Genomic DNA, 24,652 nt, shown 5'->3' with positions numbered 1-24,652 from the left:
CAAGAACAAACAAGGCTGGGGGGAGGGGAACACGGCTGCAGTAAAATAAATTGCACTTTAATAAGAAAGAGTCTGTGCACTGGGGGGGCAGCCCCCTCTGTGGGCAGGACAGCAAACCCCGCCCCCCAAGAGACAAACCCCGCCCCCCAAGAGACATCTGTATAAAAAACCAGCCCTGGTGAATGGCTCTGGGGAGAGTCAGGCCCTGATTCCCTCCCCCCTCGCCCTCTAACAGCAGGGGCATCAGGGACCCCGTCCCCTGCTTGCTACCCCCCCGCCCACCAGCTTGGGGGCCCAATTTCCCCCCAATCAGGGACCCACTCCCTGGTCCCGCTCTCCCCCACGCCGGCTCAGGGGCCCAATCTTCTCCCCCCTCCCCCTCCCCAGCAGCACCAGCCCAAGACCCCACCCCCTCCAGCTGGGCATCTTTGGTTGCTCAGTCCAGGGTGGATCGGGGGGTCCAGCCATGCCCCCCCAAGTCCCAGCCCCCCTGCCGGCGGGGAGGTCACGTGGGGCGGCGCAGGCCCTTCTCGGTGCCGATGGCGACGGTGATGTTGGTGTAGAGGGGCTGGAGCTCCTTGGCCAGCAGCTGGTAGTCCAGCGTGTTCATGCCGTCCTGGCGCCAGGTCCGACGCGTCTTGGCCAGCAGGTTAAACCTGGGGGACAGGGGAGGGGGTTAGCCAGACAAGGACCCCCCCCCATCCTGCCCATTGCTGGGATGCTGCCCAATTCATGCCCGATCTCCCCTCCCCTCTCTGCCCCCGCCCCATTCCCCTCCCAGGCTGCCAGGATTTCCCACCCCCCCCCCCACAACAAGCCCCACTCCATTCCCTGCAACCCGTTGCCAGGATCCCCACCCCCCCACCCCCGGCAAGCTCTACCCCATTCCCCTCCCCTGCTGCCAGGATACCTGCCACCAAGCCCCACCCCTGCTGCCAGGACCAACCACTCAGCCCCTCACCATTCTCCTTCCCCGCTGCCAGGATCCCCCAACACCACTCCCCTCTCCCACTGAGGGGATCCCACCCCCTGCCATTCCCCTCCCCCCGTCACCTCCTGGGATTCTGCTCATTGCCCTTGTCGTGGCCGTGTTTGATCATGCGGTAGCGGCCATGCTGGACGGAGGGCCGGGAGATTAGCATCCCGCTCAGCGCCACCCTGCGGGGAGGGGAGGCAGGGTTAAAAACCACGGGCCCATCACACCCACCGGCCCATCCAGCCTCACGGCAGGGGGGCCAGGAACCAGGACTCCTGGGTTCTCTCCCCGGCTGTGCCGCACATGTGCCTCAGTTTCCCCACCTGTATAACAGACCGTGTGGCCCCTCCCATAAACCTGGGCTAGCCCGGCAGGTGTCATATGAGAATCCTCCCCCCACCCCCACCCATACCCCAGGTGAGAGAACCCAAAAGGGTGACTGACTGTGAGGGTGCCCAAGGCCCCACCCCCTCACCCCCACGGTCCCATCCCCTCCCCCACGGCCCCGCCCCCTACCTCACAGCAATGTCATCGTCTTCGCCCCCCCAGCCCCAGTAGTTGTTGGGGAAACCGTTCATCTTCATGTACTGCTCCGGGGTCAAAGCCGACACCCCCCCGAAGTAGGTCTTGTAGGGCAACCTACGGGAAGAGGAGGCAGCGTCAGCGGGGGGCACTCCAGATGGGCAGTGATGGTGGGGGAGGGGAATCCAGGCTGTCAATCACACTTGCCAGAGATGCGACCCCTCTGGGGTGTGGTATGGGGGCTGGTTATACAGGGATCCCCTCGCTCAGCATGGAGATGTGGCCACCTCTGGAGCGGGGCACAAGCTCTGATTATACGGGGACCCCTTGCCTGGCAAGATGCAGCCCCTCTGGGTGGAGCTCGGGGGCTGGTTATCCAGGGATCCCTCGCCCGGCATGAAGGCATGGCAGGCTGGTTATCTGGGCACCTCTCGCCCACCATGGATATGCAGCCACCTCTGGGGCAGGGCGTACTTATTTGGGGACCCCTCGCCCAGCATGGATATGCAGCCACCTCTGGGGTGGGGTGCAGGGCTGGTTATCCAGGGACCCCTCGCCTGGCACGGAGACACAGCCCCTCTGTGGTGGTGCTCGGGGGCTGGTTATGCAGGGATCCCTCGCCCAGCGTGAAGACGTGGCGGGCTGGTTATCTGGGCACCCTTCGCCCAGCATGGAGATGCAGCCACCTCTGGGGTGGGGTGCAGGGACCCACTTGTATCCGAATTTGTCCATGGCGACGGAGGCGTGCTTGGGGAAGCGGTCGCAGGTGTACAGGTTGCGATCGTCCTCGGGGATGAGGTCAACATCATGGAAGAACATGCAGTCCCAGTCCTCATCCTTCATCGCCTCCTTGAACCCCACGTTCAGCAGCTTGGCCCGGTTAAAGGTGTAGTTCCCTGCCTGGTGGGTGGGAAGGGGGGGACAACGGAGGGTTACTGCCAGCCCCCTGCTCTAACCACTAGCCCACCCCCTCCTCCCAGAGCCGGGATAGAACCCAGGAGTCCTGGCTCCCAGCCCCCCCTGCTCTAACCACTAGACCCCACTCCTCTCCCAGAGCCGGGATAGAACCCAGGAGTCCTGGCTCCCAGCCCCCCCTGCTCTAACCCCCAAGAGCCGCCCCCCCGGACCCCGGCATCCAGGGCACCTGCTGGATGATGTAGATGCCGTAGCTGAGTTGCTGGCGCTGCAGGAAGGGGTGCAGGAAGTAGAGGAGGTAGCGCAGGTGCTGCTCCCGGTTGCGGTGGGGGATGATGACGGCCGTGCGGTGCAGGGGGTCGCAGTCGGGGGGCTGGTACCTGCCCCCGGCTGTCACGTAGGGGTTCTTGCGCACAATCTGCTCCAGGGTCAGTCCCGGGGGGAAGGTCACCCGGATCGGCCCCCCTGCAGGGCAGAGGAGCAGGGCAAACTTCTGAGCCCTAGCAAACTTGGGGTTCACAGCTCTGGGGGGGCCGCCCCCATACCCCACAGAGGGGCTTCAAAGCCATGGGAGCCCCCAAATCTTTGCCCCACTCCCACAGCCAGGGACAGAACTCAGGAATCCAGGTTCCCAGCTGCCCTGATCTACCCACTAGACCCCACTCCCCCGACAGAGCCAGGGAGAGAACCCAGGAGTCCTGACTCCAAGCCCCTCGCTCTACCCACTAGACCCCACTCCCCTCCCAGAGATGGGATAGAACCCAGCTGTCCTGACCCCAGCCCCCCCCCCACTCTCTCCCCCCCCTCATGAAGTCAGGGCTCCCAGCGCCCCTTACCTAGGAATGGGGAGGTCTCAGGGCAGTAGGGCAGTTCCTCGGGACGCAGCGGGGGCCGGGCGATGAGGCTGAGGTTGGCGTAGACGTCGCCGGGCAGCGAGGCGTTGTGGGCGGCGCCCTGGGGTCCCCCCAGCCCGGCCGGGGCCCCCCCTTTGTAGAAGATGCCCAGGAAGTAGGCGACCCGCCGGCGGTAACCCTCATGGTACAGCAACGCCATCACCACCAGCTGCACCCCCAGCAGGAGCAGCAGGTACCGGCCGCGGGACTGCAGCATGGCGCGGGGCCGGGATCATCTAGCCATGGCGGGCGGGTGGGGACGGCTACGGCACCGCGTCCTGGGGACAGGCCGGGGGGAGGGAGGTAGCATGACCCCCTGTGCCACCTGTAAACCAACCCCACTGCTCCCCAAGAACTGGGGAGAGAACCCAGGAATCCTAGCTCCTAGCCCCCCTCCTCCAACCCCCTAGACCCTCTTCCCTCCCAGAGCAGGGGAGGGAACCCAGGAGTCCTGGCTCTCAGCCCTCCTGCTCTAAGCCCCTAGACCCACTTCCCTCCCAGAGCAGGGGAGAGAACCCAGAAGTCCTGGCTCTCAGCCCTCCTGCTCTAAGCCCCTAGACCCACTTCCCTCCCAGAGCAGGGGAGAGAACCCAGGAGTCCTGGCTCTCAGCCCTCCTGCTCTAAGCCCCTAGACCCACTTCCCTCCCAGAGCAGGGGAGAGAACCCAGAAGTCCTGGCTCTCAGCCCTCCTGCTCTAAGCCCCTAGCCTCCACTCACCTCCCAGTGCCTGGCGAAGATCCCAGGCGTCCTGGATACCGTCTCACCACCTCACCTGCCTGAGGTGTGAGCCAGACACTGCTGCAGGAGGCGTGGCAGGAATTGGGAAATCAGGGAAGACAAAAGCCAGCCAGCCCCTGGCTCCACAAGTGTCTCCGGGAACAGATCCAGCCCCACCACAGGTTCCCCTCCCACCAAACAGCTGGCAGCCAGCCAGGACTCCTGGGTTCTCTCCCCTGCTCTGGGAAGGGGATGCACTGGTTGGCGCTGAGGCTGGCCCAGCTGGGTCCTGCCTGTGGGGTGCTCCCCTGCTGGGACTTGGCTCCACTTAGCTCAGCGTCCAGGCCCTGACCCCGGGGCCCGCGTCTGCTTTCATGTGCCCCGGGGGCTGGATGTTTGACATACTTTGCAGGAACCCTTTGTCCCTGGGCCTGCTGCTGTTAGGGGGAGGGGATCATGCCAGCAGCAGGGCCAACAGCACCAAGGGAACCCAGGCGTCCTGGCTCCCAGTCCCTTCTCCCCCCGCTCTAACCTCCCCGGGGATAGAACCCAGGTGTCCTGGCTCCCAGTTCCTTCCTCCTCCGCTCTAACCTCCCCGGGGATAGAACCCAGGTGTCCTGGCTCCCAACCCCCACCCATCATGGTGTCCCCTGCCCCCACTTCCTAGGTCTGGGAACTGGTTTCTCCAGATTGACCAGCCTTGTGCAATTTCAGGGCATGGCTGCTCTGATCCGGATCCTGGACTGACGCTGGTGCCCAGACTCTGCCCACACCAGGGCAGGAGGGGTCCAGGGACTCCCCAACTCCACCTCCATGGGGCTGGATCAGAGCCAGCGCCTGCCTACAGGGCAAGGGCCCGGTGTCCCAACCCCCCCAATTTGCTCCAGTGCCCAGGGTCCCCCAGCCCGGCCTGGGGGAGTGGAATCCGGGGTACTTACCTTGAGATGGGCAGCGCCCCCCAGCCCGCTCCACCGAGGCGGCTCTCAGTCCCTGCAGCTGGCTCGGGGCTCTGTCCGTGGGGAGCCTGGGGGGAGGAAGAGGAGGAGAACGTGAGAGGAAGCAGGAAGGATACAGTGGGAAAGCGGGGGGGGGGAGGGGGAGAGTGGAATAGGGGCTGAGACAAAAGGCCCACCCCCTTTTTCCATCCCACTGCTTTACCTAGCACTGAAATGCAGCCACCTCTGGGGGAGAGCGCAGCAGCTAGCCACGGCCCCAGCAACGCTGCCCAGCAGGCTGCGCCAGGATGTTAAGGAGAAAAACATCCAAGGGGAAATGGGGCACGGGTTGGGGAAATTGGGGTTCCTAAGGGAAAAGGAAATGAGCCCCCCAGCTGCCCCATTCTTTGCAGCACGGTTGCCACCCTGCCCCCTCCCTGCAGCACGGCACCCCCGACTGAGCCCCCGCCCTGCTCCCCACAGCACAGAGCCCCCAGCTCCACTCCCTGCAGGTCTCCCATCCGTGTCGTGACCTGCATACCGTGAGACACCAGGGCACCTGGGCTCTCACCCCAAGGCGGGCATGGAACATGCCAGGGCCCCAGAACCCCGGTCTGGACCCCAGGGGGCAGGCACACAGCTGGATTCAGCACCCCCCCCTTCCAGTTGCTGGGCGAGCCAGAGTGCCAGCGTGCTGTTGCTTAGACAACTAGGGGTTGCCAGGCAGCCACTCCTCATCTGTCTTAAAGGGCCCGAGGCTTGGAAAGCAGCAAACCCCATCACAGGGTGCCCGCCAGATGCCCCTTCCTTACAGCGTGAGGCATGTGCCCAGACCACCCCACCCCCGGCACCTATCAGCCAGCTGCTAGAGGAAGAAAGCAGGATCTAGGGTGTCCGAGTCCCTGTCTGGTTTACAAAGGTCACATGGGGATGCCACATAGGGGTGGCTCGCCCAGTGCTGCGATGCAGCCACTTCTGGGGTGGGGCAGCCGGGGAACAGCCTGCCCTTTACCCCACAGAGCTGGGAGTGGATTTACGTCAGCAATGCAGGACGAGCACGTTTTCGTGCCCTGGTGCAGCCCAGCCTCTCTTTGTTCTACACTGCGGTTTTGGGACAGCAATGTGCACAGAGGGGAAACACGGGGAAGGATCGAAGTCTGAGATTGCTCTACCTCTGTCTGTGTAGGGAACCAGCCGCGCACCACACCACAGACAAATACCAATAAAGCTGCACGGTGAAACGAGCCAACACCGCTCCCATGTGAGACCTCAACAACCCCCCCCGCCCTCCTAGCCGGCGCCACCCCAGCAAGGACCTCAAGTCTGCAGCAAAGGAATGGGCATGCGAGACAGGGATAGAACCCAGGAGTCCTGACTCCAGCCCACCCGCTCCTCTAACCCTCTAGACCCCACTCCCTTCCCAGAGCTGGGGATAGAACCCAGGAGTCCTGGCTCCCAGCGCCTCCCTGCTCTAACCACTAGACCCCACTCCCCTTCCAAAGCTGGGAAAAGAACCCAGGAGTCAGGCTCCCAGCCCCCCCACCCACCCCGCCTTCTAACTCACTCCCATAGGTGACCTCGAGCACCCCCAGGTAGCTCAGCTGACTCCCCCGTGCACCAGCACTAATGTGGCATTTACACAAGCGCTGGCCGTGCGCAGACCTGACGTCAGGGGGATGGATGGGAGCCAACAACATGGCATTTGGCACCATTCCGCACAGCGAGGCCAGTCAGGATCCCGGCCATGCCAACCCCTGCACCCCAATCCGGCCCCAGGCCAGGGGACCGGCTGGCTCAGGGGGGTGGGGAATGGGGCCCTTTGCCCTCTAGTGGGCGCTGGCCTCGCTCCCATCCCTGCCCCAGCCAGTCCCCCCGCCCTGGGGATGGTTCTGCTCCACCGACTCCGCTGCAGCCAGCCGCCAGCCGGCTCCGCCGCCAGACAATGGTTCATTAGCAGCCAGCGTGGCCCAGACCGCTGGGCACCGCATGGGGATTGCGCCCAGGAGGGGCACAGAGCCAGCTGGGAGATGGGCATGCAGCCAGGCTCGGACCAACGGCCCGACACAGGCCCTTTCGGAGACAGGGCCAGGTCCATGCCCAGACCCAGCACCCGCCCAGCTAATGGGAGCCCACGGGGTGCATGGGGGGGGAGTCCCGGGACCCTCAGCTGGAGATGGGAAGTCCCGGCAGTGCTGTACTACCCCTGGGGGTTTGTCCCCTTTGCTGGGGAAGGGGAGGGAGATCCCGTGCTCGGAGGGTGAGACCGGGGGGGGGCGCAGTGCAGGCATGGGGTGGAATGTGGGGGAGGGAGGGAAGCTGGGCAAGCCACTCCCCTGCTCAGTGCCTCAGTTTCCCCTGAGAGGTAACTCTCCTTCTCTTGCGTAAAGCGCCGAGCTCTCCAGCTGCTTTATAAAGGGCTATGGTGCTGCAACATCGGGGGTCCCGTCAGCTCCCGACCCGGCCCCGTGGTTCCACCCCTTTTTGTCCGGCTTTAATCTCCAGCCACCGGTTCTCGGCTGGAACCACAAGCCTCCCATTTCCTCCCCGCACCCTGACCATCGCTGCTCCGTCCTCGCTGTGACGGCTCACTACCAGGCCTCTTCTCCCGTCCCGCGATCATGTTGGGGTCTCTCCTCCGCCCCTGTCAACCAGCACCCCCCAGGACCAGGCGCCGCGCTGGCCTCACCCCGCCGCACACTGCGGGAAAAGTCACCCAGAAAGCGCTGGCGAAAAGCAGAGGCCAGTGGAAACTCGGCTGCAAAAAACTCGGCACCACAAACCGACCCGATGGGCCGAAAAACCACCCCACTGCATGCTGGGACTGACAGCAATGGGATAGTCCAAGCTTCATCCGTCCTCGCTCTAACCACCAGACCTCACTCACGGCCAGTCAGAACCCAGGAGTCTTGACTCCCACCTCCCCACCTTCGCACTAGATCCCATTCCCCCTCTCAGAGCTGGGGAGAGAACCCAGGAGTCCGGGGAGGGAGGGATAACTCAGTGGTTTGAGCATTGGCCTGATAAACCCAGGGTTGAGAGTTCAATCCTTGAGGGGGCCACTTAGGGATCTGGGGCAAAATCAGTACTCGGTCCTGCTAGTGAAGGCAGGGGCTGGACTTGATGACCTTTCAAGGTCCCTTCCAGTTCTAGGAGACAGGATATCTCCATTAATTAATTAATTCCCAGCCCCGCCTTACTCTAACCACTAGACGCCACTCCCCTCCCAGAGCTGGGGACAGAACCCAGGAGTCCCAATGAGCTCATGAGACCAGCTTGGCCTGTCAGTCACCAGGAGGGAGACGCTGAAACTGGGCAGTGTTGGCATCCAGCAGCGTCGGTGGATGAAACTGGGTCAGGAAGGAATAAAAACCGTCCATTTGGAGAGTCGCTTTGTTTCTGGCCTCAGGAACTTCCAGTGGCAGTGAGTTCCACAGGCTGCTGCATAACAAGAGGCTTCTATTGGAACATCCGGCACTGCCCCATGCTGGGCGGGTGGGACTTGGCCCAAGATGCACCCAGCTCTGGGGGGGGAGTGGGGTCTAGTGGGTCAGAACCAGGGGTGCCTGGACTGCAACTCTAGTAGCCCAGCACCCCAAAAGCTGGGCGAGCATCTCCCCTGCCACCTAGAGACCCGACAGCCAGACACCGCCACGCTTCCCGGACCTGCGCTGCCTGTCCAGCCCGAGAGAACAGGGGTAGCCCGCTGAGGGGCCCAGGGGCTGAGTGAGGGGGGCGGGCACGGAGCGGGTGAGATACCAGCTAGATGTGCGGTCTGACCCAGGGGAGCAGGAGACCAGCCAGAGGGGCCCAAAGGGCCGATCCGGCCCTCCAAGGGGAATGGGGGCAGGGCTGGCATGTGGAGCCCCATGGGGCAGGGCCGAACGCTGAGCACACGGGGTTCAAGGAGCACCCCAGCTCATTACCCTTCCCCGGGGGGGGGGGGGCCGGCGTGCCCACCCCCACATACTCCCATTGGGGGAGGGAACGATCCCCATGGAGGACGGGCTGGGAAGAGCAGGGGGCAGGAGGTACCCCGAGGCTATACAGAGGAGAGGGCAGGGTGGGGCACTCCCCACAGGGGGCAGGCTGGGGGGTACCCAGAGGAGGCAGAGCGCTCTCCATGGGGGGGGGGCAGGTCATACCCCAGGGGTGCACAGAGGAGGGGGAGGGGGTGCTCCCTGTGGGGGGACAGGCTAGTGGGAGCAGGGGCGGGAGGTACCCTGGGGGTGCACAGGGGAGGGGGCTCCCCGTGAGGGGTGGGGCACGGAGAGCAGGGGGCAGGGCATGAGATACCCCGGCCATGCACAGCGGAAGGGGGGGCAGGGGTGCTCCTCATGGCTGCGGGAGTAGGGGACGGGGTATCCCAGGGATGCGAAGAGGGCGGGGAAGCAGGGGAAGGGGGTGCTCCCTGTGGGGAGCAGGAGTGGGAGGTACCCCAGGGGTGCACATGGGGGAGAGCATCAGGGGAAGGAGGCAGGGGGAGAGGGCACTCACCGTGGGGGCTACCCCGGAGGCACACAGGGGAGGGGTGAGCAGGAGATATCCCAGGGGTGGGCGGGGGAGGGATGAACAGGGAGCAGGGGATATCCCGGGGGCGCACAGGGGAGGGGTCGGCAGGGGGTGTACAGGGGAGGGAGCATTAGGGGAGGAGGTGCTCCCCGTGGGGGCGGGGCAGGGGATACCCGGGGGTGCACAGGGGAAAGGGAAGGGGCTCCCCACGGGGGGCGAGGCAGGGGATACCCCGGGGGTGCACCGGGGAGGGGGCTCCCTCCGGGGGGCAGGGCAGGAGATACCCCGGGGGTGCACAGGGGAGGGGTGAGCAGGGGAGGGAGCAGCAGGGGGAGGAGGTGCTCCCCGTGGGGGGGGGCGGGGCAGGGGATACCCGGGGGTGCACGGGGGAGGGGGCTCCCCACGGGGGGCGGGGCAGGGGATACCCGGGGGGGCACAGGGGAGGGGTGAGCAGGGGAGGGAGTAGCAGGGGGAGGAGATGCTCCCCGTGGGGGGGGCGGGGGATACCCGGGGGGTGCACGGGGGAGGGGGCTCCCCACGGGGGGCGGGGGATACCCGGGGGTGCACAGGGGAGGAGTGAGCAGGGGAGGGCGCAGCAGGGGGGGAGGAGGTGCTCCCCGGGGGAGGGGGCGGGGCAGAGGGTGCACGGGGGAGGGGGCTCCCCACGGGGGGCGGGGCAGGGGATACCCCGGGGGTGCGCAGGGGAGGGAGTAGCAGGGGGAGGAGGTGCTCCCCGGGGGAGGGGGCGGGGCAGGGGGTGCACGGGGGTGCACGGGGGAGGGGGCTCCCCACGGGGGGCGGGGCAGGGGATACCCCGCGGGTGCGCAGGGGAGGGAGCAGCAGGGGGAGGAGGTGCTCCCCGGGGGAGGGGGCGGGGCAGGGGGTGCACGGGGGAGGGGGCTCCCCACGGGGGGCGGGGCAGGGGATACCCGGGGGTGCACAGGGGAGGAGTGAGCAGGGGAGGGCGCAGCAGGGGGGGAGGAGGTGCTCCCCGGGGGAGGGGGCAGGGCAGGGGGTGCACGGGGGAGGGGGCTCCCCACGGGGGGCGGGACAGGGGATACCCGGGGGTGCACAGGGGAGGGGTGAGCAGGGGAGGGCGCAGCAGGGGGGGAGGAGGTGCTCCCCGGGGGAGGGGGCAGGGCAGGGGGTGCACGGGGGAGGGGGCTCCCCACGGGGGGCGGGGCAGGGGATACCCGGGTGTGCACAGGGGAGGGGTGAGCAGGGGAGGGCGCAGCAGGGGGGGAGGAGGTGCTCCCCGGGGGAGGGGGCGGGGCAGGGGGTGCACAGGGGAGGGGGCTGAGGCTCCCCACGGGGGGCGGGGCAGGGGATACCCCGCGGGTGCGCAGGGGAGGGAGCAGCAGGGGGAGGAGGTGCTCCCCGGGGGAGGGGGCGGGGCAGGGGGTGCACAGGGGTGCACGGGGGAGGGGGCTCCCCACGGGGGGCGGGGCAGGGGATACCCGGGGGTGCGCAGGGGAGGGAGCAGCAGGGGGAGGAGGTGCTCCCCGGGGGAGGGGGCGGGGCAGGGGGTGCACGGGGGAGGGGGCTCCCCACGGGGGGCGGGGCAGGGGATACCCGGGGGTGCACAGGGGAGGGGTGAGCAGGGGAGGGCGCAGCAGGGGGGGAGGAGGTGCTCCCCGGGGGAGGGGGCGGGGCAGGGGGTGCACGGGGGTGCACGGGGGAGGGGGCTCCCCACGGGGGGCGGGGCAGGGGATACCCGGGGGTGCACAGGGGAGGGGTGAGCAGGGGAGGGCGCAGCAGGGGGGGAGGAGGTGCTCCCCGGGGGAGGGGGCGGGGCAGGGGGTGCACAGGGGAGGGGGCTGAGGCTCCCCACGGGGGGCGGGGCAGGGGATACCCGGGGGTGCACAGGGGAGGGGTGAGCAGGGGAGGGCGCAGCAGGGGGGGAGGAGGTGCTCCCCGGGGGAGGGGGCAGGGCAGGGGGTGCACGGGGGAGGGGGCTCCCCACGGGGGGCGGGGCAGGGGATACCCGGGGGTGCACAGGGGAGGGGTGAGCAGGGGAGGGCGCAGCAGGGGGGGAGGAGGTGCTCCCCGGGGGAGGGGGCAGGGCAGGGGGTGCACGGGGGAGGGGGCTCCCCACAGGGGGCGGGGCAGGGGATACCCGGGGGTGCACAGGGGAGGGGTGAGCAGGGGAGGGCGCAGCAGGGGGGGAGGAGGTGCTCCCCGGGGGAGGGGGCGGGGCAGGGGGTGCACAGGGGAGGGGGCTGAGGCTCCCCACGGGGGGCGGGGCAGGGGATACCCCGCGGGTGCGCAGGGGAGGGAGCAGCAGGGGGAGGAGGTGCTCCCCGGGGGAGGGGGCGGGGCAGGGGGTGCACAGGGGTGCACGGGGGAGGGGGCTCCCCACGGGGGGCGGGGCAGGGGATACCCGGGGGTGCGCAGGGGAGGGAGCAGCAGGGGGAGGAGGTGCTCCCCGGGGGAGGGGGCGGGGCAGGGGGTGCACGGGGGAGGGGGCTCCCCACGGGGGGCGGGGCAGGGGATACCCGGGGGTGCACAGGGGAGGGGTGAGCAGGGGAGGGCGCAGCAGGGGGGGAGGAGGTGCTCCCCGGGGGAGGGGGCGGGGCAGGGGGTGCACGGGGGTGCACGGGGGAGGGGGCTCCCCACGGGGGGCGGGGCAGGGGATACCCGGGGGTGCACAGGGGAGGGGTGAGCAGGGGAGGGCGCAGCAGGGGGGGAGGAGGTGCTCCCCGGGGGAGGGGGCGGGGCAGGGGGTGCACAGGGGAGGGGGCTGAGGCTCCCCACGGGGGGCGGGGCAGGGGATACCCGGGGGTGCACAGGGGAGGGGTGAGCAGGGGAGGGCGCAGCAGGGGGAGGAGGTGCTCCCCGGGGGAGGGGGCGGGGCAGGGGGTGCACGGGGGAGGGGGCTCCCCACGGGGGGCGGGGCAGGGGATACCCGGGGGTGCACAGGGGAGGGGTGCGCAGGGGAGGGCGCAGCAGGGGGGGAGGAGGTGCTCCCCGGGGGAGGGGGCGGGGCAGGGGGTGCACAGGGGAGGGGGCTGAGGCTCCCCACGGGGGGCGGGGCGCGGCCCCGGCTCTCACCCTCTCGCTCTGTCTCCGGGCGGCCGGGCCGGGCACGAGCCCGTTACACGTCCCCGCTCCTCCCAGCCCCGACGGGGGCGGGACTCACCGCGTCACCGGGGCGGCTGGGCTCCCATTGGTCGGTAGAGGGGGCGGGGCTCGACCGGGTCAGAGACGTGCGGGCGTGGGAGAGGGGGGAGAGACCAACCTGGGAGGGGGGAGGGGGCGAGACCAACTATCTACGCGGGGGGGGGGGCAGCAGGGGGGCTGTACCTCACGGCTGGCGGGGCGGATATGTGTGTGGATTTTTTACCCTCTGCTCAGGCCCATAGCTCTAGCTTGCCCCTTTCCCTCTCCTCCCCCATCACCCGCCCTCCGGGGAAGCTGCCAAACATGGGGGAAACTGAGGCACACAGTGGCCTGGCAAAAATGCTGCGGCAAATCCCTACTTTGTTGGAGCAAAGCGTGTCGGCCAGATCCACAGGCTGGGGGCTCCTCCCCAGAGACTGGCACCGTTCAGAAAGATCAGGGGGGTTGTGGGGTTCAGTGGCTGCACATGACGCTCCCGAGGTGATGCTGAGGCGCTCCTGGGGTGCACAAACTGGGGAGGCATGAGTGGGAGCAGAGAGGTTTTTTTCCCTCTGGATCTGGCCCCAGGGTAACTGGGCTGGCAAACCGGGCCCAGACCTGGTGCCCCCAATTGCTGATGAATGAGGGAGGGGGTCAGAGGTTTGAGGATTGGCCTGCTAAACCTAGGATTGTGAGTTCAATCCTTGAGGGGCCCATTTAGGGATTTGGGGCAAAAATCTGTCTGGGGATTGGTCCTGCTTTGAGCAGGGGGTTGATTGATCTGGGTGATCTCCTGAGGTCCCTTCAGGTTGTGGAATGTCCATCTCTGGAGATATTTAAGAGTAGGTTAGATAAATGTCTATCAGGGATGGTCTAGACAGTATTTGGTCCTGCCATGCAGGCAGGGGGCTGGACTCGATGACCTCTCGAGGTCCCTTCCAGTCCGTGAATCTATGAATCTATAAACCCTGATATTCTCTGATTCTATGAGAGAAGAAACCAGGGGGAATGATTTCAGGGTTGGAAACCCCGCCTTAGGGTGAGAGACGCCAGCAGCTCCACTATTGAGCCGAACAAAGGGAAAGTTACGGGGGGGACCTGATCCCTGTCTGGGAACACCTATGTGGGGGACAAATATTTAATACCGGGCTCTTCGATCCAGCAGGGGCACCTGTAACACCCACCGACCGCTTGGATTTGAAGCTAGATGAATCCAGATGGGAAATAAGATTTTTAGCAGTGTGGGAGTAATTCCCCCTGGGGATAATTTCCCAGGGGCATCAGGGGATTCTCCATCACCGGTGGGTTTAAAATCCCCTTGGGGTGTTGCTCAAAGAGATCTGCTTGATGGACGATTTGGGGGGCCATTCCCAGGACAAGGGGTCTGACTAGAAGATGATCCCGTCTGGCCGTGGTAGCCAGGTATCTCTCTCCTGGCCCCATGGCCCCAGCTGCCTCCAAACTGGCAACTTCATCTCACCCCATGGCTGCTGTGGACAGGAGCTACATTCCCCCTCCCCCCCAGCCCCTCATCCTGATTCCCATCACGCAGGCCCCCAGTATCCCCCGGCTTGAGGCCATGAGGGGTGGAAATGAGAGGCCAGGTCAGCCCTGGGCCAGAGAGATGGAGGAACAACCGGAAACAGCTGCGAAGCAGTTGGGCTCCAGCCCCACAAATGGGGCGGGTGGGAGAGTCACGAGGCAGCAGGACATGACACCAGCTGGCTCTGGATAGAGACGCTTCCTCCTCCACTCAGTGCTAATAACCCCAGTGTCCCGGTGGGGCACTGTGCTGCAGGGAGCCGGTTGGGGACTCAGCAGGGTGCCCCGTGCTGCAGGGAGTTTCACATATTCTTCACTTCTGGTACTTAATTACCGTGCAGATGTTCCCCAGCTGCCCAACTCCAGAGGTGGCTGCATCTCAGCGCTGGGCCAGCCATCCTCATGCGGCATTATGTGTGGCTGTTCACTCACTACCCCGCCCACAGCTGGCTGCACCTCAGAGCTGGGCGAGCCATCCCCATGTGGTTGTTTCCCAGCTGTCCCGCCCCAGAGCTAGCTGCATTTCCCTCCCGTCTGTCTGGGCTAGGGAAAGATCAGGGTCTGTTCTGATCTGGGCTATGTCTCCACATCCCTGTCCCTGAACTATCCCGTCCCAATTGAGGCCGTGTGTCTGAGTGGTCTGCAGGGCGTGTGGCTCTGTCCCCTCCCCCGGTGGGTGAGATCCTGCCCTGCAGTTTGCCAGCTCCGATCTGCATGGCCCCAGCTCCTACCCACCGCAGAGACGGCTCTGGCATCAAGAGGGCGCAGAAAACGCTATCCCTCCCCCATCCCGCCTCCCACACACAGCTCTGTCCCACATGTGCTTCTTATAAACAGTTGGCGAGAGACCCACCCCGCATCTCCCAGCCAGGCCTGCTTCTTCCAGAGCTTGACTGTGGCCAGACGCCACTTAATTTAGGGTTGGTTTGTGCACATAGGGGCAGCTCAGTGGGGGGGCTCTGCCCGCTGTGTGTGTGTGTGTGTATGGGGGGGAGGGTCAGGACCAGCTCGATGTCCCAGCATGGCCTTAGGGGGCGCTGTGCTGCAGGGAGCAGGGCAGGGCTCTCCCCTGGCCGTCAGGGCTGGTCCTGATGCCCCAGCACGGTGCTACGGGGCAATGTTGTGAATGGAACAATAGGAATTGCACTGTGTTGAAATGCAGCTAACTCTGGGGCGGGGCAGCTGTTTGACAGCTGCATAGCAACACTGCACTGACCCCCGCTGAGCCCCCCCCGCCTGCTCCCTCCATCACAGCGCCCCCTGCTGAGCCCCCCGCCCCGTTCCCTGGAGCCCAGAGCCCCCTGCTGAGCCTCCGCCTGCTCCCTCCATCACAGCGCCCCCTGCTGAGCCCCCCGCCCTGTTCCCTGCAGCACAGCGCCCCCTGCGGACCACACATCCCGCTCTGTTCCCTGCAGCACAGCGCCCCCTGCTGACCACACACCCCGCCCTGTCCCCTGCCCCACTTCCTGTGGCCTGGCACCTCGTAGCACTGCACAGGGGCATTGGGGCCTGCAGTGATTGCCATGGGGAGGATGTTAACTGGAGAGGGGAGGTGTGGGGCACTACAGTGCTGGGGGCTGGGCAGGACAGACACACTGCCGGGGCCCCCACTGCTGGCTCCCCCTGCTGGCCCCAGGCTGCCCATGGCACCATCTCGTCCCCTAGTGCTGGGTAAGGGACTGGGAGGGCAGAAGTATGGGCTGCAGGGCACGGCCTGGGGCTGGGGGGCACCAGCAGGGGTAGCAGAGCCCACGGCCGCAGCGGGGGAGCGCAGGAAGGGCCGACGGGGAGGGAAGGGCTGGGATGCGCAGGGAACAATGGGGAGAGGGGTTATTGTTCTGCTGGTGGCTGCTGGGAGGTGCAGTCTCTGGCCAGGTGCATGCTGGGAGGTGTAGGCAGGTGCATGCTGGGAGATGCAGTCTCTGGCCAGGTGCATGCTGGGAGTTGTAGGCAGGTGCATGCTGGGAGATGCAGTCTCTGGCCAGGTGCATGCTGGGAGTTGTAGGCAGGTGCATGCTAGGAGATGCAGTCTTAGGCCAAAAGCAACAGAGGGTCCTGTTTCAGTGGCACCTTTGAGACTAACAGAAGTATTGGGAGCATAAGCTTTCGTGGGTAAGAACCTCACTTCTTCAGATGGAAATCTCTAGAGGCAGGTATATATCAGTGTGGAGATAACGAGGTTAGTTCAATCAGGGAGGGTGAGGTGCTCTGCTAGCAGTTGAGGTGTGAACACCAAGGCAGGAGAAACTGTTTCTGTAGTTGGATAGCCATTCACAGTCTTTGTTTAATCCTGAGCTGATGGTGTCAAATTTGCAAATGAACTGGAGCTCAGCAGTTTCTCTATGGAGTCTGGTCCTGAAGTTTTTTTGCTGTAAGATGGCAACCTTTACATCTGCTATTGTGTGGCCAGGGAGGTTGAAGTGTTCTCCTACAGGTTTTTGTATATTGCCATTCCTGATATCTGACTTGTGTCCATTTATCCTCTTGCGTAGTGACTGTCCAGTTTGGCCAATGTACATAGCAGAGGGGCATTGCTGGCATATGATGGCATATATAACATTAGTGGACGTGCAGGTGAATGAGCCGGTGATGTTGTAGCTGATCTGGTTAGGTCCAGTGATGGTGTTGCTGGTGTAGATATGTGGGCAGAGTAGGCATCGAGGTTTGTTGCATGGGTTGGTTCCTGAGTTAGAGTTGTTATGGTGCGGTGCGTGGTTGCTGGTGAGAATATGCTTAAGGTTGGCAGGTTGTCTGTGGGCGAGGACTGGCCTGCCTCCCAAGGTCTGTGAAAGCGAGGGATCATTGTCCAGGATGGGTTGTAGATCACTGATGATGCGTTGGAGAGGTTTAAGCTGAGGACTGTAGGTGATGGCCAGTGGAGTTCTGTTGGTTTCTCTTCTGGGCCTGTCTTGTAGCAGGAGGCTTCTGGGTACACGTCTGGCTCTGTTGATTTGTTTCTTTATTTCCTTGTGTGGGTATCGTAGTTTTGAGAATGCTTGGTGAAGATCTTGTAGGTGTTGGTCTCTGTCTGAGGGGTTGGAGCAGATGCGATTGTACCTCAGTGCTTGGCTGTAGACGATGGATCGTGTGGTGTGACCAGGGTGGAAGCTGGAGGCATGAAGGTAGGCGTAGCGGTCGGTTGGTTTTCGGTATAGGGTGGTGTTAATGTGGCCATTGCTTATTTGTACGGTGGTATCCAGGAAGTGGACCTCCTGTGTAGATTGGTCCAGGCTGAGGTTGATGGTGGGGTGGAAGCTGTTGAAAGCATGGTGGAATTCTTCCAGGGCCTCCTTCCCATGGGTCCAGATGATGAAGATGTCATCAATATAGCGTAGGTAGAGAAGTGGCATGAGTGGACAGGAGCTGAGGAAGCGTTGTTCCAGGTCAGCCATAAAAATGTTGGCATATTGTGGGGCCATGCGGGTGCCCATAGCGGTGCCACTGGTCTGGAGGTATATATTGTCACCAAATTTGAAATAATTGTGCGTGAGGATAAAGTCACAGAGCTCAGCAATAAGTTGTGCTGTGTCATCATCAGGGATACTGTTCCTGACAGCTTGTATTCCATCTGTATGTGGGATGTTAGTGTAGAGAGCCTCTACATCCATGGTGGCTAGGATGGTGTTTTCTGGGAGGTCACCAATGCATTGTAGTTTCCTCAGGAAATCTGTGGTGTCACGGAGATAGCTGGGAGTGCTGGTGGCGTAGGGTCTGAGTAGGGAGTCCACATATCCAGACAGTCCTTCAGTGAGAGTGCCAATGCCCGAGATGATGGGGCGTCCAGGATTTCCAGGTTTGTGGATCTTAGGTAGTAGATAGAATAACCCCGGTCGGGGCTCTAAGGGTATGTTGATTTGTTCCTGTGTTAGTGTAGGGAGTGTCCTGAGTAGATGGTGTAGTTTCTTAGTGTATTCCTCAGTGGGATCTGAGGAAAGCGGCCTGTAGAATTGGGTATTGGAGAGTTGTCTGGCAGCCTCCTTCTGGTAGTCAGACCTGTTCATGATGACAACAGCAACTCCTTTATCAGCCTCTTTGATGATAATGTCAGGGTGGTTTCTGAGGCTGTGGATGGCATTGCGTTCTGCACGACTTAGGTTATGAGGCAAGCGATGTTGTTTTTCCACAATTTCTGCCTGTGCACATCGGCGGAAGCATTCTATGTATAGGTCCAGACTGTCATTTCGACCCTCAGGAGGAGTCCATGTGGAGTTCTTCTTCCTGTGTTGTTGGTGGGAGGGTATCTGTGTATCAGTGCGCTGTTCAGTGTTATCATGAAAGTATTCTTTGAGTCGGAGGCGGCGAAAGTAGGCTTCCAGATCACCACAGAACTGTATAATGTTCGTGGGGGTGCTGGGGCAAAAGGAGAGTCCCCGAGATAGGACAGACTCTTCTGCTGGGTTGAGTGCGTCGCTGGATAAATTGAGGATATTGCTGGGTGAGTTAGGGGTACCCCTGTTGTGGCCCGATGTGGCAGGTAGGATTTTAGACAGCTTGCGGTCCTTTTTCCTTTGTAGAAAGGTGAAGTGTGTAATGTGGATCTCCTGTCTTCTGTTAGTAAAGTCTGTTTGTGTGGAGGGTTGGTTATGTATGAGAGTCTCCAGGTCGGAGAGCTCTTTCTTCATGTTTTCCTGTTTGCTGTATAGTCTTAGGCCAGGTGCATGCTGGGAGATGCAGTCTCTGGCCAGGTGCACGCTGGGAGTTGTAGGCAGGTGCATGCTGGGAGTTGTAGGCAGGTGCACGCTGGGAGTTGTAGGCAGGTGCATGCTGGGAGTTGTAGGCAGGTGCATGCTGGGAGTTGGCCAGTGTGTGCGGCCAGCGTGCGGGGCAGGAGCAGAGACTCCGGCTCCGACAGCGGGTGAGTCAGATCCGCCCCCCCCCCGGCTCTGCGCACCCCGCGGGGGGATCGGGGCTGGTACTTGGGGGGTGATGGGATTGTGCGGGAGGAGGCTGGGGGGGATATGTGGGGCTGGACGGGGCCCTAAGGGGTGAGGATTGGGCAGGGGGCTGAGGGGAGGGAGGCTGTTTATGGGTGTTGGGGGGCTGGGTGAGTGGGGGTCTGGGAAAGGGACGGTGGGGGGCTGGACAGGGTGCAGTGGGGGGTTGGGTGAGTTGTGGCTGGGAAGAGGATGGTGAGAGGGTTGGGAGGGGGACAGTGGGGGGCTGAGTGAGGCGGGAGGGCTGGGTGGAGGGTGGCGGGGGGCTGGGTGGAGGGCAGTGGGGAGCTAGGTGAGTTGGGGGGCTGGGTGGAGGGCGGGGGGGGGCTGGGTGGAGGGCGGGGGGGCTGAGTGAGGGGGGACTGGGCGGAGGGCGGTGGGGGGCTGGGCGGAGGACGGTGGGGAGCTGGGTGAGGCGGGGGGCTGGGCGGAGGGCGGTGGGGAGCTGGGTGAGGCGGGGGGCTGGGCGGAGGGCGGTGGGGAGCTGGGTGAGGCGGAGGGCGGTGGGGGGCTGGGTGAGTTGGGGGGCTGGGCGGTGGGGAGCTGGGCGGAGTGCGGGGGGGAGCTGGGTGAGTTGGGGGGCTGGGCGGTGGGGAGCTGGGCGGAGTGCGGGGGGGAGCTGGGTGAGTTGGGGGGCTGGGCGGTGGGGAGCTGGGTGAGTTGGGGGGCTGGGCGGAAGGCGGGGGGGAGCTGGGTGAGTTGGGGGGTTGGGCAGAGGGCAGTGGGGGCTGAGTGAGGCAGGAGGCTGGGCGGAGGGCGGTGGGGGGCTGAGTGAGTTGGGGGCTGTCCTGGGTGCTCCCCCTCTAACCCTCACTCCATCTCTCCCAGCCCCCCCCGCCATGCCGGCCCCATGCTCTGCCTGCGGCGCCAGCCCGGCTGCCCTGCGGCGCCCCAAGACGGGCCACGCCCTGTGCCGCGCCTGCTTCCTGGCGGCCTTCGAGGAGGAGACGCACCAGGCCATCGTGGCCGGGCGGCTCTTCCGGCCCGGCGAGACCGTGGCCATCGGCGCCTCGGGCGGCAAGGACTCCACGGTGCTGGCCCACCTGCTGCAGCTCCTTGACCAGCGCCACAGCTACGGCCTGCGCCTGCTGCTGCTCTCCGTGGACGAGGGCATCGCCGGCTACCGCGACGCCTCCCTGGCCGCCGTGCGCCGCCACCAGCGCCGCTCCGGCCTGCCCCTGCACGTGGTCTCCTACCGCCAGCTCTACGGCTGGAGCATGGACCGCATCGCCCGCCACCTCGGCCCCCGCAACAACTGCACCTTCTGCGGCGTCTTCCGGCGCCAGGCCCTCGACCGGGGCGCCCTGCTGATGGGTGCTGACAAGATCGCCACAGGTGAGGGGGAGCCACCGGGGGCCCTCCTGCTGGGAGGGGCAAGATGGCCACAGGGGGCGAGGGGGCAGGAGAGCCCACAGGGAGTGTGTGGCATGGGAGAGCAGGGGCCAGGATCGCCCTGGGGGCGGGTGGGGTGGGTCCTGTGGGATGGAGGCAGCTGTACATCTCCCCAGGTGTGCATGGGGGGGTCCTGTGGGATGGAGGCAGGGGGAGCTGAATTGCGGGGAGGGGGCTGTGCTGGAGAAGGGGGTGCTATGGGGTCTGCTTTGGGGGGCTCTGTATTGTGGGGAGGGGTCACCGCAGGGTCTGACCCGGGGGCCCCCTCCGGCCTGACTCCTCCGCTCTTCCCCGCAGGGCACAACGCGGACGACGTGGCTGAGACGGTGCTGATGAACTTCCTGCGGGGCGACGTGGGTCGGCTGCGCCGGGGGGCGGGAACAGGGCCAGCGGGTGGGGAGGGGGCCGTGCCCCGCTGCAAGCCCCTGCGCCATGCCTACGAGAAGGAGATCGTCCTCTACGCCTATTTCCAGGGCCTGGACTACTTCAGCACTGAGTGTGTCTACGCCCCCCAGGCCTACCGCGGCTACGCCCGCGCCCTGCTCAAGGAGCTGGAGGCCGCCCGGCCCAGCGCCGTGGCTGACCTGGGCCACTCGGGCGAGCGGCTCTCGCTGCGCTCCGACCTCCGCATGCCGGCCCGCGGCACCTGCCAGCGCTGCGGCTACGTGGCCAGCCAGCCCCTGTGCAAGGCCTGCGTCCTGCTGGAGGGGCTCGACCGCGGCCTGCCCAAGCTGGGCATCGGCAAGCACCGGCGCCTGCGGGACAAGCTGCGGGACGGGCAGCCCCTCACCCAGGAGGAGCGCAGGCGTCTGGGGGCTCCGGCCGAGGGGGAGCCGCCGGAGGAGCAGGAGCCTCGGGGGGAGCTGGGGACAGATGAGGAGCCGTGGGGCAGACGGGAGCTGAGGGGCCCACAGGACCTGGACTTCTGAAGTGGTGTGGGGTGTGCCACTGAGACCAGCCATGCTCCTGTCCACAGCCCCACTCGGGGGCCGGGGGGGAGTGGGATCCAATGGGATCCAATGGGGGAGATGGGAGCCAGGACTTCTGCGTTCTCTCCCTGGCTCTGGGAGGGGAGTGGGGTCTCGTGGTTACAGCAGAGGGGGCTGGGAGCCAGGACTCCTGGGTTCTATTTCCATGTCACTGTGTGACTAGGTAAGTCACTTTTACCTTGCTGTGACTCAGTTGCTCCCTCCCACCCCCCCAGAATTGATATAATGCAGCTTATATTTTGTAAACTGCTTTGAGAGCTGTTTATAAGTGCTCAGTATGAAGAAATGGCTCATGGTTCTCTTCTGTACCAGGAGATTACAAGGACATGTGAAAGAGCTGATAATAAAACTGTTTTCTGAAGAAGAAATCACGCGGTAAACAGCCTCTCTAATCTTTGGCAATCACATAACAAAAGCCAGCCAGGCCCTTAAAAACTAAAAACCCGGCTCGCAAGTTTAAACTTAGACAGGGCTGCTTGAGATATTTGGAACAAAATAGGGGTTTTTCTACCAAAAAATGTAGAAACAAACATTTGGAAACACCTGACTCCCAGTTTTTTGCAACAGGGTTGGACGTTGTTGAACTGCAAAGCTTCATTTTTTTCCCAGTTGAAACAACTTTTTGGTTAGCAATTTGAGCAAATTCACACGTTAATGGGGCAAAGGTCCAAACTTGAGATGAGATATTTCAAAACGATTGAAAGGAAACTGCTTGAGGGATTGGAACTGAAGAAAAAGTTATTCTCATGTAAATATTAGAGAGTTTGGACTTTTCAGTCTGATTTGGGGCTGGGTAATTTTTTCCTGAAAGTCTTGGGGCAGGGGAAACCTACAGCCTTTGTGGCCTGATTACACAGCCCCAGGTTTTGCTGGGTCACAGATTGCCTGGTTCAAACCACAAGGGTCAGAGATGATGCGAAGAGTTTTACAGAAATGATTTTTAGTAAATCCACCCTGTAGAAATAAATGGCATGTAGGAACCTTTCTCTGCCATTCCCATTCTATAGCGGGGATGCAATGTTCATTTATTCTCTAGAACAGGAATTCTCAAACTGGGGGTCCCAACCCAAAAAGGGGGTGGCAAGGCTATTATAGGGGGGTTGTGAGACCTAGGGGTACCATATTTGAAGGACACTGTCAGAGGAAAAGGGGAACTGGTGCGGGGGTGGGTACAGCTTTCTGGCCGCCCAGCTCCGAAGGCAGTGCTGCCCTCAGCAGCAGTCAGGGTGACAGTGCCTTACACCTGGGAGAGGACGAGGTTTCACTTTTATTACAACTCAGCAGCAAGAAGCGCGAAGTAGGGACTAGGAGGACAGTTTGCACGCCAGCGTAGCCTTTTATTTCATGTAACGTATCACACCACCGTGGGTTCAGATCTAGCGGCTACCGTTTCAAGCTTAACAGTGAAAGTCACCTGTGCTACGTGCTCTAGATGTAGAATCTCGAGGAACACAAAGACCAAGGGTAGAGACCACACAGACATTCACAAGTACAAGGTCTAGTCTGTTTTATAGGTTTTATTAAAGTTAGTTATTCTCCAAGCCGATGGCAATTCTAGACAGACCTACGCACAAGTTACAACTATACCGGTAGTTACACTCACATCCTCACCAATAGCATTAGGTCTGATGGGTCTTATGGTTTGAGCAGAGGGATGGTTCCTGCTGGAGATTCCCATAGCGAGCTCAGTTTCCCCACTCTAGGCACCCTGGTTTTATGTGATTCTGCCTATGGCGAACTTCTGCACATGGACATGAAAGTGTCACCCCTCTTTTCCCTTGTCAGTCCCCTACAAACTTAAGGGACCCCGATTTCTATAGGTTGTGTAGGCTCTCTTCGTTCTCATTAGCATTGACGCACAGCCTGTATCCTGTGGTTAAGGCATGTGCTGGAAACACGTGCCTTTACAGCATTTTTAGGATTTAAAATTCATCTTCCAGTACATTTTTCTCATTACCCCTTGGCCCCTCTTTCCCCCATTATCTTAGGGCATCGGGTTTTTCTTCGCTCACTTACTTATACTCAATCAGCATTTCTTAGCTCCAAGGCCTAAACTAGCTAAGCTAAAATCTTTCAGGCCTCAGCCTACAGGTCTTGCATTTCAACCCTACTGACTCAGACACTGAATACGGGATTCTTCCCTCTACATACTGATCAATCGTAGACTTCTATAGTCCTACGACTTAAGTATTGAGCATACAATGATTATATAGGACAGAACATGTTAATCAGATCACACAATAAATGTGAACAATAATCTAAAATCATTGGCTATACCAGGCCAGAGGGAGACGAGGACAGAGCTGAAGCCAATGCAGGCTCCTACTGGCCCAGGTCCAGAGAGCAGGTAGGCACCGGGGTGGAGTGCGCCAGCGATGCCCAGACAGATGTGGCTGGGTTAGGGTTGCCAACCCTCCAGGATTGGCCTGGAGTCTCCTGGAACTGGCATTCATCTCCCAGTGACCACTGAAAGCAATCTGGGAATTATAATAGGATATTTTAAGAACATGAAACTGTGTCATGTTGGAAAAAAAAAATCTCCTGGAATAGCTTCAGTCCCAGTTGGCAGCCCGAGGCTGGGTGAGGGAGCTGATCTCCAGCTGGGCAGCGTAGGGAAGCCACTAGGGGATTCAGCGCCATTGATTGCAGGAATAATGCGGACATGTGTCATTTACTGCTCCTGGGAGTATGTCCAGTGATTTGCTGTCACTTCGGTTGGGGGGCGGGGTAATCCCAGCCTGAAATATATTCAGAGGGGGAGCCCTGTTCCAGAATGGGATTAAAAACCAGCTGCCCTTTAGGACAGTACTATTTTCCATCTGCTTCTCTAGGCCGGAGTGTCTCAGTCTTTTCCGCACGGGAGCGCACCATGGTCCTGCAGCCCCCCTCCCCACCCCCACCTTGTCTCGGATTCAGATAATAGGCCCTGAATTGAATCACCTGACAGACCCTAGCAAAGGTTGGGAAAACTACTGTACCTCTGAGCTCCGCTCTACTCAACTGCCAGATCGGGGCTGGAGGCAGAAAACCCTGAGGTAGATTCTCTTGGCTGTTTGAAATGGCCATTCTGTCAAAATCAAAATGTTCAGTGTGGGGTCTGGGGAAGTGTCTAAATGACTTATTTTGACATTTTCATTTCAGGAGCTATTCCTGCCTGCTGGCCGAGTCCCTTTCGGTGACTCGGTTTCCCCTGGTCTAATATGGGCGTATTGATACTGACCTTTGTGAA

General features: G+C 62.7%; 2 protein-coding genes across 4 annotated transcripts; one reads left to right on the top strand and one right to left on the bottom strand.

Moving 5' to 3' along the window:
- Positions 1-36: 36 nt before the first annotated feature.
- On the bottom strand, positions 37-12,594 carry LOC128827408 (beta-1,4-galactosyltransferase 3-like). 3 transcript variants are annotated; one of them, XM_054011261.1, is made up of 9 exons: positions 12,519-12,594; positions 4,962-5,047; positions 4,024-4,104; positions 3,250-3,584; positions 2,643-2,878; positions 2,211-2,398; positions 1,493-1,615; positions 1,054-1,158; positions 37-656 (listed from the first exon to the last, which is right to left on the bottom strand). In XM_054011261.1, the coding sequence occupies exons 4-9, from the start codon at positions 3,521-3,523 to the stop codon at positions 506-508; spliced, it is 1,077 nt and encodes a 358-aa protein (XP_053867236.1). In that variant the 5' UTR covers positions 3,524-3,584; positions 4,024-4,104; positions 4,962-5,047; positions 12,519-12,594; the 3' UTR covers positions 37-505. The 3 variants fall into 3 exon arrangements, with proteins under 3 accessions (XP_053867236.1, XP_053867234.1, XP_053867235.1); XM_054011259.1 differs by lacking the exon at positions 4,024-4,104; XM_054011260.1 differs by lacking the exons at positions 4,024-4,104; positions 12,519-12,594 and adding an exon at positions 8,248-8,377.
- Positions 12,595-18,867: 6,273 nt separating this feature from the next.
- Positions 18,868-24,299, top strand: CTU1 (cytosolic thiouridylase subunit 1). Its single transcript, XM_054011346.1, has 3 exons — positions 18,868-18,963; positions 19,871-20,377; positions 20,732-24,299. The coding sequence occupies exons 1-3, from the start codon at positions 18,870-18,872 to the stop codon at positions 21,361-21,363; spliced, it is 1,233 nt and encodes a 410-aa protein (XP_053867321.1). The 5' UTR covers positions 18,868-18,869; the 3' UTR covers positions 21,364-24,299.
- Positions 24,300-24,652: the final 353 nt, after the last annotated feature.

The sequence above is a fragment of the Malaclemys terrapin genome, chromosome 21, assembly GCF_027887155.1.
Source record: "Malaclemys terrapin pileata isolate rMalTer1 chromosome 21, rMalTer1.hap1, whole genome shotgun sequence".
NCBI lineage: Eukaryota > Metazoa > Chordata > Testudines > Emydidae > Malaclemys > Malaclemys terrapin.
Note: the sequence above shows the minus strand (reverse complement) of the source record. Positions and strands in the feature narration are given on the sequence as shown.

What these genes read in the sequence shown, in the direction of transcription:
- LOC128827408 (XM_054011261.1), bottom strand. Translation starts at nt 3,523, where the DNA reads ATGCTGCAGTCCCGCGGCCGGTACCTGCTGCTCCTGCTGGGGGTGCAG. An exon ending in ATGGACAAATTCGGATACAA is followed by an intron (nt 1,616 to 2,210) that starts GTGGGTCCCTGC and finishes CTCTTCCCGTAG; the next exon opens with GTTGCCCTACAAGACCTACT. An exon ending in GACGATGACATTGCTGTGAG is followed by an intron (nt 1,159 to 1,492) that starts GTAGGGGGCGGG and finishes CCCTCCCCGCAG; the next exon opens with GGTGGCGCTGAGCGGGATGC.
- CTU1 (XM_054011346.1), top strand. Translation starts at nt 18,870, where the DNA reads ATGCTGGGAGTTGTAGGCAGGTGCATGCTGGGAGTTGGCCAGTGTGTG. An exon ending in GACTCCGGCTCCGACAGCGG is followed by an intron (nt 18,964 to 19,870) that starts GTGAGTCAGATC and finishes CATCTCTCCCAG; the next exon opens with CCCCCCCCGCCATGCCGGCC. An exon ending in TGCTGACAAGATCGCCACAG is followed by an intron (nt 20,378 to 20,731) that starts GTGAGGGGGAGC and finishes TCTTCCCCGCAG; the next exon opens with GGCACAACGCGGACGACGTG.